Here is an 8,594-nt window from a genome sequence, read left to right as displayed (position 1 = left end):
TCAGTGAATTTGTTTAAAAATAAATAAAAATCATTTGAGATTAAAATACAAAATAACCTTCTCTGCCTTTCGTCGTTTGACCTTAGCACATATGTTTCCTGGCACGTTTTGTCTTAGCAGCCACAACCACTAAGAGCAGTGTTAACCGCTTAATAATTAGAGAATGCATTAAAAATTATAATTTAAAATCTGATCATACAGACATGCCTTGGAGATGGAGGCCTTGTAAGTGGTGTGGTGAATAGACTTTTTTTGACAGTAAATTCATAGCATAAAATCAACGTTTATAGTTTATGTTGAAAGTTATTTTTAAAGGTACAGTTCAGAAGAATGACTGTTTCCGTTTTTAGTTCAATCATCTTGAGCTGCATCTCTACAACAGCTTTCAGCTCTCATTTTTTTGTTAAAAATCTTGAATAAAGTTAAAGTTTAAAAGCAAATCATGGCACAATAAGTAATTTACATAACGATGCGCACCACTGTTTTCATGAGCTGTCTGATGATGCAACACTTTTGCATCGTGGGTCAGCATCATCTCCTTTCTTACCATAAAGGATGGGCAAGTGTCTCCTCTCCTAAAGGAGGTAATAAAGGAAGCATTGAAGCACCTTTCTGTAGTATTTAGAGAATTCAAACAGTTGTTATAATGGCTGCCACACAGACACAGCTAAAAGCCTGAGTAAACTGTAAATTACAACTGTCAATTAGCAAAAGTCAGACATGACTCATAGTAACATTTTATTATGACATTTTTGTACAGAAATATTGGAGTGTTTCACTTTTATATCTTAAGATGGGACAATTGGATGGAGATCAACATTTCCTTAAATCTTCCCAGGGAAGCTTCCTGCCTCTATCTGATCGTCCCATTTCTGAACCTGCAGGAAAGAAAAAACAGGAGAAAATCAAAAAGTGGAGCAATAAATGCCTAGAGTGGAAACTAGCCTGAAACACAGCTGTGACAACTTTAAACGTAGAGCTTCTAGGTGATGAGTGAAAAAGAAAACTGATGACTAAATTAAAATCAAGAATTTTGGAACAGAAGCAAATGAAGGTGCAGCCGAGTGAGACAGTGAGATTTGTTTCACGTGTAACTTACCCAGCTGATTGGGCAGAGACTCTTGTAGACTCTGCGGTACCAGTCACAGGGAGCCGTGTCCTGGTCTTTGGCTGACAGAACTTTGTTACATCTGTGGAAGTCTGTAACAAAAAGAGGGGGACGAGCTGTCAAACCAGAGATGGACACTAAACAGCCAGCAAAGCCAGCCGGTGTCCTCGAGTCCTTTATCTGACTCAAGGACTCGAGTCAGATAAATGAGCCTGATTCTGTTTATCTGCAGTTTTCCTCCAACATCATACTATTGTCACTCTAGGACTATCAGAGTCACCGACCACAATGCCACACTAACGCATGGCTTGTTGAAGTGTAGACCTACAAAAATCAACCATAAACCGTGTATATTTATTTGAAACATCAGCATTTTAGCTGTTGCCCTGTTAGTTTTTGGAAGCCAGCAGAGACGTATATGGACGAGAGGGTATAATGCTACGTTGCTAGCAAGCTGTATGTTCATACTCGCACAGGTGCAACACACCTGCCGAGTAACAGGCCAATAAAACACTTGAATTTCACTCACTGAAACAGAAGCACAAACTTCTTGAATGATCTATATTTGACAGCAAGACATTTTTCATGTGATTTTAATAAAAATGCTCCAAAAACCTTAGACAGCACAAAAATAGTAAGGAGGCTACACTTCACTGTTAGCTCACATGCCATTAAAAGAGACCAGACGTCTAACTCGAATGACAAAATCAATCAGATTAAAAAAAACAACAACAAAACATCCAAATCATCCTCTCTGGAGTTAAGTAGGAAACTACCCATTATATATGCTGACGCTGCTGTGACACGATAGTCTCAATGTCCTCATTTATCTTACATGGAACTGTTGTTAGAAACCCAAACATCATTTATTTATGAGCCAAATGTCAACATGGTTTTATTATGTGACCATAAACAACCACGGTTCAGTCACGATTAACTTTTATAATTAAGAACCACAATTCATAAAATGCTGATACACCCTGACATTTATTGTCGCTCAAAAAACAAAAAAACAAACCCAAACAAAACCACAATCTGTTTCTGTCCGTCGGTGTGATGCGTTTGGGCCGTCACGTCACAGGACAGGAAATTTTAAAGAAACTTGTAACACATAAAATTGTATTTTAACATTGTGTTAAAATACAAGTTAAAAAATATAAATTCAGATACATCATGAGTTTGGTTTGAGCTCTTGAGTTTCAGACTGAGTGACTTACCTATTAGTAAGTAAAATAATTAAATAATAAAAAAGTCAAAAATTGTTTTAACATCAGATTGAATGTTGAGATATTAAAGTTATTTTGGAACTTTTGAGAAATTATGTTTTATCCTTAAAATATTTGATTATTTTTAATCAATAATAATAAAATTAAGATTTATCTGATCAAAGTTGAAATAAGTACTTGACATATTTTTGAACACAATAACTAACATTGACATGTATAAAATACCAACAAATATGTTGAAATAAGAAACAGTTGCATCGGGGGAGATGCAGTTATCACTCCTCTTAAAACTGTTGTAATTTTCAGCTGTTATATACATTAAATCCAACAAATATAAGTATTCATGGTAAAATAAGTGGTAATTTATACAAAAACAAAACAAGGAAAAATAACTTCCTATTTGTCAACCACTCATAGCAAATTCTCCTTTTTAAAATCGGGCTGTCAACACGCTTATTTTAGATATTTCAAAGTCATTCATCCATCCTTTTCCTCCACAGCTTAAAAATGAAGCCAGTGCAAATGCACCAAGAAGGTTTTCTAATGGGCACCTAAGCCTGACTGCAGAAGTGATTCCCAACATCCACAGAAGTAAACGTGTTTACAGCCTGCTACACAAATGGTTTTGGTCTCTACAGAGTTCTCCCTTCATAACAGCCTCAGGGAGACATTCAACAGTGAACTGAAGCAAACGGCTGACTGCCAGGCCTAATGTCTGATAAATAGTCACTGAACTGGACCTCCCAACCATCTCTGTGATGTTTGGGCATTTGGAGCATTTTTAATAGATGATCTGTAGCACGTATGCTGTGTGCTACAGATCATCCAGGAAGAGTGTGCTTTAGTTTTGGCGAGTCAAGTTTTTGTGTTTTGTTACTCTGTTACTTACCATTTATTTATCTATTGATAAATAGATATCAGTGTGTTGCACTTGAACACTTTATGAATGCTGCTTGCTAACCAAGCATTACCGATTGCGTTGTGCCCCATCATCCATATAAGGTAACTTCTGGCTTCAAACCCTGCAATAAACAGGAGTTTCATTAGCCTGACTGGTTATGCCTGAGAAAAGATCATAGGTGTGTTTCACCGTTGTACACATGGAATAAAGGCCTTTCTGGCAGGAATCAAACTTCCCCCATGTGCAGCTTTTTTACCCTGAAGTGCAAAACTAAAGTGTCACAGCATTGTTATTGGTCAATTCAAGTAATGGTCCTGTAACAGTTATTCAGTATCAGATTACCAAAATGATTTAGGTTACAGTCACTTCAGATTGAAACTGAGTCTCTGTGTCTGGGTGGCATTTAGTTTTTACTGCACTTCCACAAAGACTGATGCAAACTTTTACTCTGAAAAATCAGCAGAGAAGCAGCATTAATCAAAACATTCATTACATATGCAGACGGATCAATACGTCTAACGCAGCGGTCCCCTTTTTTGCGCCACAGACCAGTTTATGCCCGACAATATTTTCACGGACCGGCCTTTAATGTGTCGCGGATAAATACAACAAAATAAAACTAGTACCGGTACCGGGAAAAAAAAGAAGATTTATTCATAACACACGTGAAAAGACCAGGAAAACAGAGTTAACGATAAAAACGATAACAAAATAACGCTGAAAACCGATAAAAACCCTGAAAACCAGACATTTCACACCTGAGCCTCAACTCTCGCGGCCCGGTACCAAACGACTCACGGACCGGTACCGGTCCGAGGCCCGGGGCTTGGGGACCGCTGGTCTAACCTGAAGCTGAATCACAGCAGCGATGAAAGAGATAATTGGAGAGTGCATTTAGTCTGCAGCAAATCCACCGTCACACTGGGCTTTAGCATAGAAGGAGATGTGTTTAATTCTTTGAGTTTTCATTTGAAATAGAAACTAGCAGCAAAGCAACTTAGATTGATTTAAATATTGAAATTCAGACATCAAGCATGGGTTGTGTCGATTGTCAAAACTCGTCGTCTCACATTTCTTTATAAATTAAGAAACACAGAAATAAAATTGACCAGAAGAAGTTTGGAAGTGAGAGCTGCTGCAGTTTAAACCCTCAATTAGTCTCAAATGAAAACAAATTCCACAGTCAAGTATTGGAAATACTCAGCAAACATGCCAAAAGCAGCTTTTATGTGAATAGATGATGAAATCAAAATGAGGGGGAAAAAAAAAAAAAAACAGCAAGCAAATAAGTGAGAATTCAGCTGAAGGCCCCGAAAGACTCACAACGCTCAGCAGATTTGCAGGTTTCCTGTTCTTCACACATTTATGAGAAGCCAAACATTAGTCTGAGTGAAGACCCAGGCAAAGCTGAAGAGCACAGGTGCAAATAACCTGTGGCCATTTTTACCTGTCTGATTTCAAAGTTCAAGTTGTACTCAGTGTAAGAGGAAACAAGGAACTGGACCTGCGCTGGTCTGATGGAAGAAAACACTGAATTATGACAAAGGTTGACATGACTTTGCGTCGACACTGTGCAGCAGACGGCTCATTTACCCAGGTAGTTCTGGAAACAGTTGCGTGTCTGGTTGGTGTTGGGGAAGCGGGCATCAAACGGAGCCGTCCTGTAGTTCTTGATCTTCTCCTGGACCGCGTCTGACATTTTTCAGCTGCTGGAGGTCTGCACAGGATCAACAGCATGTGAGCAACGCTTAAATGTGATCATGCTGCACACACGGACTACAAGAAAGCATTTATATCCACAAAGTATCCTAATAATAGTCAGTGAGCGCTACTTAAATAATATATCTTTAAGATGCGCTCTTTAACTGCAAACATTTATGCTGTGTGCCGATTTAAACACCATACTACACCGCCATGTGAAACGTGATCCACTGTGGTCTTAAATATGTGTTAAATAATATCAAACAAAAGAGTAACAATACAGCTTGTTCTGCATAAGCAAAACTAACTTCTAATTTGATATTAAGCCCATTTCCCCTGCCAGTAACTGGAAAATAAAACGAGAGTCCTGATGAATCCGTTCATTAACGACGTTATCGATAAAAATAGAAAGTTAAGATTAATCCTGCTCAGCTGTTTGTATAATCTCACACAGCTTTTAAAACTTTTTCACCACAGAACAAAAAAAGCACAAAAACAACTCACAGAGGCTCTAAACTGCGCACACACTTAAAATAAATTATCATCGACTCGCTATTCACGTAGAAACCTTAAGAAAACCGACTTACCGTCGACAAATCAATTCCGTTATAATCCGTGCTCCCGGTGTTCTGACAAAACAGTGCGCTGGCAAAGCATGCTGGGAAAAAACGGCCAAAAAAACCCACACAAAAAATGGCGCCTCCACCAATGTTTGGAAAGGCAGCACTGCCACTTGCTGGACATACAGAGGAGCAACAAGCACAGATTTATTTTAACATAAAGGACTAAAAGAAAGAAGCCATGCTCAAAGTGTAGTTCTTTGCATCAGCACGTCTGTTCTGCTTGATTCTGTATTGTTGACTTTTTCATTTTATGGTCTTTTCCAACTGTTTTTTTAAGCATACCATGATTTTGGTCTTTAATTGCTTGTAAGGTGCCTTTGAGCATCTTGGAATACACATATGAATAAAATCTAAACCATCTCAGTAACCTTGTGTCCAAACTGCTTGACCTGAGCTGGATCTCTGATGTATTCATTTCTAATCCATGCTGGTCACCCCCAATGTAAATCTGAGCATCTCCAGCTTGGCCTCGTGTGCTTTTGTTATTCTCACCACACTCAAATCATACATCGTGTCTCTTGTAAACTTTCCCTTTAACACTCCCTGCTGCTTTTCTGTTACAAATCACCCCTGACACTCACCTCCACCCGCTCTACCCTGTTGCTTTTGTTGGTTGACCCCAAGTGTTTAAATTCACCCACCTCCGCTTGCTCCTTGCAGCTGGACTATTACAACTGTCTTCCTCCTTCACACACATGTATCCTGTCCTGTTCTACTGACTTCCATTCCTCTTCACACAACAAACGTGATAAAATTATGAATATATTAAAATTTGCATTGCTATAAAATTTAAAGATCAAATTGATGGATCAACGCAGAAAATTCCTGAAGCTCCAAATTAGCAGTGAATAGTAATAATAAGCTATAAAATTACCAGGATAAACCTTAGCCTTCTGTGCATAAATTGGGAAGATCTCATATCAGGTTTTATTTGAATTAGTTTGAGTTTGCCCCCCCATAAATAAATAATTGTAGATAGACAGTGGATATAAAAATGAAGCTGAAAAACACAATGAAAGCACAGAAAAACATGGGGGATTTCTTGAGTAAAATGTTTATTTGCTATAAAGCTATTTTGGTGTCAGGTCAGAGAAGCTTGCCTCCTCTCACAGATCGTCCGCAGCTTGTTGGAGCATCTGAAAGTGAACCAGCTCCTGCTGTACACGACCCTCGGGGTGAGTCGACCACACAGATCCACACTGCTTTCACCCGCGTTATCCGGGTCGCGTGCCCAAAACCTGCAACACACACTTTATTCTGTTACCGTGGCAACCGATTCTCTGACATATGATAATGTTCATAATAAAACTCCCACAGTGTTTTAATCCCCTCACAGTAAATCCACAGTGGGAAGACACCGTGGTTAGGTTGCTTAGGAGTGAAATTCTCAGCTGCTTTGCAAATCTCACTTATACATAATCCACAATTACTGATGTGTGATTACCTTTTGTAATCTCACTACAATGTTGTGTTTTACTGAATTCAAGACCAAGACCTCCAGATTCCAGAGTTCTGATCGGGCATGCTCAGTATGTGCCACACAAAGAAAGCCTCAGAGGATCTTATCCCCCAGTGTGGGGAACCACAACACAAAGATATTGTAATAATATTCATCAGGTAGTTTTAATATTGTGGCTGATCCGTTTAAATAGTATATACAAACAGGAAGGGAAAAATGTGATAATATTTTATTCCAACAAATATTTTACTGCTTCTTAAATCTTATGCTTCTTATAATTAACTACTAAATGTTATTTGATTGTGTTGTCATCTTTAAAATTAAGATCAAACTCATATTCCATTATTGTTTTTCATCTGCTCTTTAATTTGAGTATTTTACTTAAATTCTGTTCATCATTGTTGATTCTCAATTGTTTAAATGCACCTGTTATGTTATTATTAATAGCACTATTAATATTATTATTATTATATATATATATTAATACTACTATTCTTACAATTGCTATTAATATTGCTAACATTGTATTATTATTATTTCAACTGCTTTTGAAAAATAACAGACAAATTACTGGATAAAGTAGTTATCGTCTTCTTAAATCCCAAATGGGAGATAACAGGTTAAAGGAATGTGGCAGAATGAGATGGTGAAAACTGCACCAATGAAACCAGCTCCAAACAAGCGCAGCAAATGACAGATGACATTAAAGTGGCTCGGTGTAATTAATGTGAATGTATTTTTATATTTAGACCATGAGGAATGTTTGACTATGAACAGGGACACATACATTTTTAATATCTAGTCCTCTTATAGTTTTGTGTCCTGACAGCTGATCTGGCAAAATGTCCTCAGCCTGAGACAAACTTAAGGAGGAGAGATCAGCACATACTTGCTCTTCACCTTATGAGCCCTGTTTGTCCTGCACCACCTCCTCCTCTTCCTCATGCCTGTCATCATACTCACTGTGGTCCCTTCTCCAGCAGCGAGCCATCGCTCCACTGCCAGCCGCCGTCAGCGCCGCTGCTCCTCAGGCCTACCCAGTATGAGTCCCCCTGACTCAGACTCTGGGCCTTCTCCCACAGGAACTCCTGAAAAACATGTCAAACGTTTCCATTTTGCAGAGAGAAGCCTTAATTTCATTCCTTAAGAACATTCTCTTTACTGTTGATCAATCAAGAACACAAACTGTCTCACATGTACAGTAAAAGAGCGAAACACAAAACCTCATTTGACCTCAAGCACTGGCCGCTCCTGCAGACGTCTCCATATTTCATAGAGGCCTTAAATCTATTCTTAACTTCTCTTCCTGGTGGTATGAATCTGTATGTCAAATAGTGTGTCCAAAAGGTAGGACATATCAGGAAGGGCATGTCAAATATTTACAACTGGACAGAGACTGAATATGTCATTAATGCAGGGAAGAAGATTTGTGAGAGGAGAATGGTTCCAGCAAAGCTAATTTAATATTTATTATGTGCTTAATGAATAAATATAAACTGGAAATGACAGGACAGAGCAGGTGGACAGAGTAGTGTGTGTGTGTGTGTGTGTGTGTGTGTGTGTGTGTGTGTGTGTG

The 8,594-nt window shown here is 38.4% G+C and overlaps 2 protein-coding genes across 4 annotated transcripts in view; both read right to left on the bottom strand.

Annotated features, from left to right (window-relative positions):
* Positions 1-721: 721 nt before the first annotated feature.
* Positions 722-5,638, bottom strand: LOC102311094 (cytochrome c oxidase subunit 6B1). Of its 2 annotated transcripts, none has more exons than XM_005933756.2 (4): positions 5,524-5,638; positions 4,829-4,952; positions 1,100-1,200; positions 722-878 (listed from the first exon to the last, which is right to left on the bottom strand). In XM_005933756.2, exons 2-4 carry the CDS (start codon positions 4,932-4,934, stop codon positions 825-827), a joined length of 261 nt encoding a protein of 86 aa, XP_005933818.1. In that variant the 5' UTR covers positions 4,935-4,952; positions 5,524-5,638; the 3' UTR covers positions 722-824. The 2 variants fall into 2 exon arrangements, with proteins under 2 accessions (XP_005933818.1, XP_014192742.1); XM_014337256.2 differs by lacking the exon at positions 5,524-5,638 and adding an exon at positions 5,441-5,501.
* Positions 5,639-6,601: 963 nt separating this feature from the next.
* LOC102309133 (C-type lectin domain family 6 member A) overlaps positions 6,602-8,594 on the bottom strand; it is a 6,048-nt gene continuing 4,055 nt past the window's right edge. For both annotated transcript variants that reach the window (XM_005933748.2, XM_042225304.1), the window contains 2 exons: positions 7,982-8,106; positions 6,602-6,797 (listed from right to left, as the gene is read on the bottom strand). In XM_005933748.2, coding sequence (XP_005933810.2) covers positions 6,641-6,797; positions 7,982-8,106 — 282 coding nt within the window. In that variant the 3' untranslated portion in view covers positions 6,602-6,640. The remainder of the gene's footprint in view (positions 6,798-7,981; positions 8,107-8,594) is intronic.

Source organism: Haplochromis burtoni, unplaced genomic scaffold, assembly GCF_018398535.1.
Source record: "Haplochromis burtoni strain Fernald_Lab_line unplaced genomic scaffold, NCSU_Asbu1 Contig_168, whole genome shotgun sequence".
NCBI lineage: Eukaryota > Metazoa > Chordata > Actinopteri > Cichliformes > Cichlidae > Haplochromis > Haplochromis burtoni.
This window is presented reverse-complemented; position numbering and strand designations above follow the sequence as displayed.

Coding starts and splice junctions, on each gene's coding strand:
- LOC102311094 (XM_005933756.2), bottom strand. CDS start 4,934: ATGTCAGACGCGGTCCAGGAGAAGATCAAGAACTACAGGACGGCTCCG. Junction 1,201..4,828: donor CTGTTTCCAGAACTACCTGG/GTAAATGAGCCG, acceptor TTTTTGTTACAG/ACTTCCACAGATGTAACAAA. Junction 879..1,099: donor GTCTCTGCCCAATCAGCTGG/GTAAGTTACACG, acceptor TCTTTCCTGCAG/GTTCAGAAATGGGACGATCA.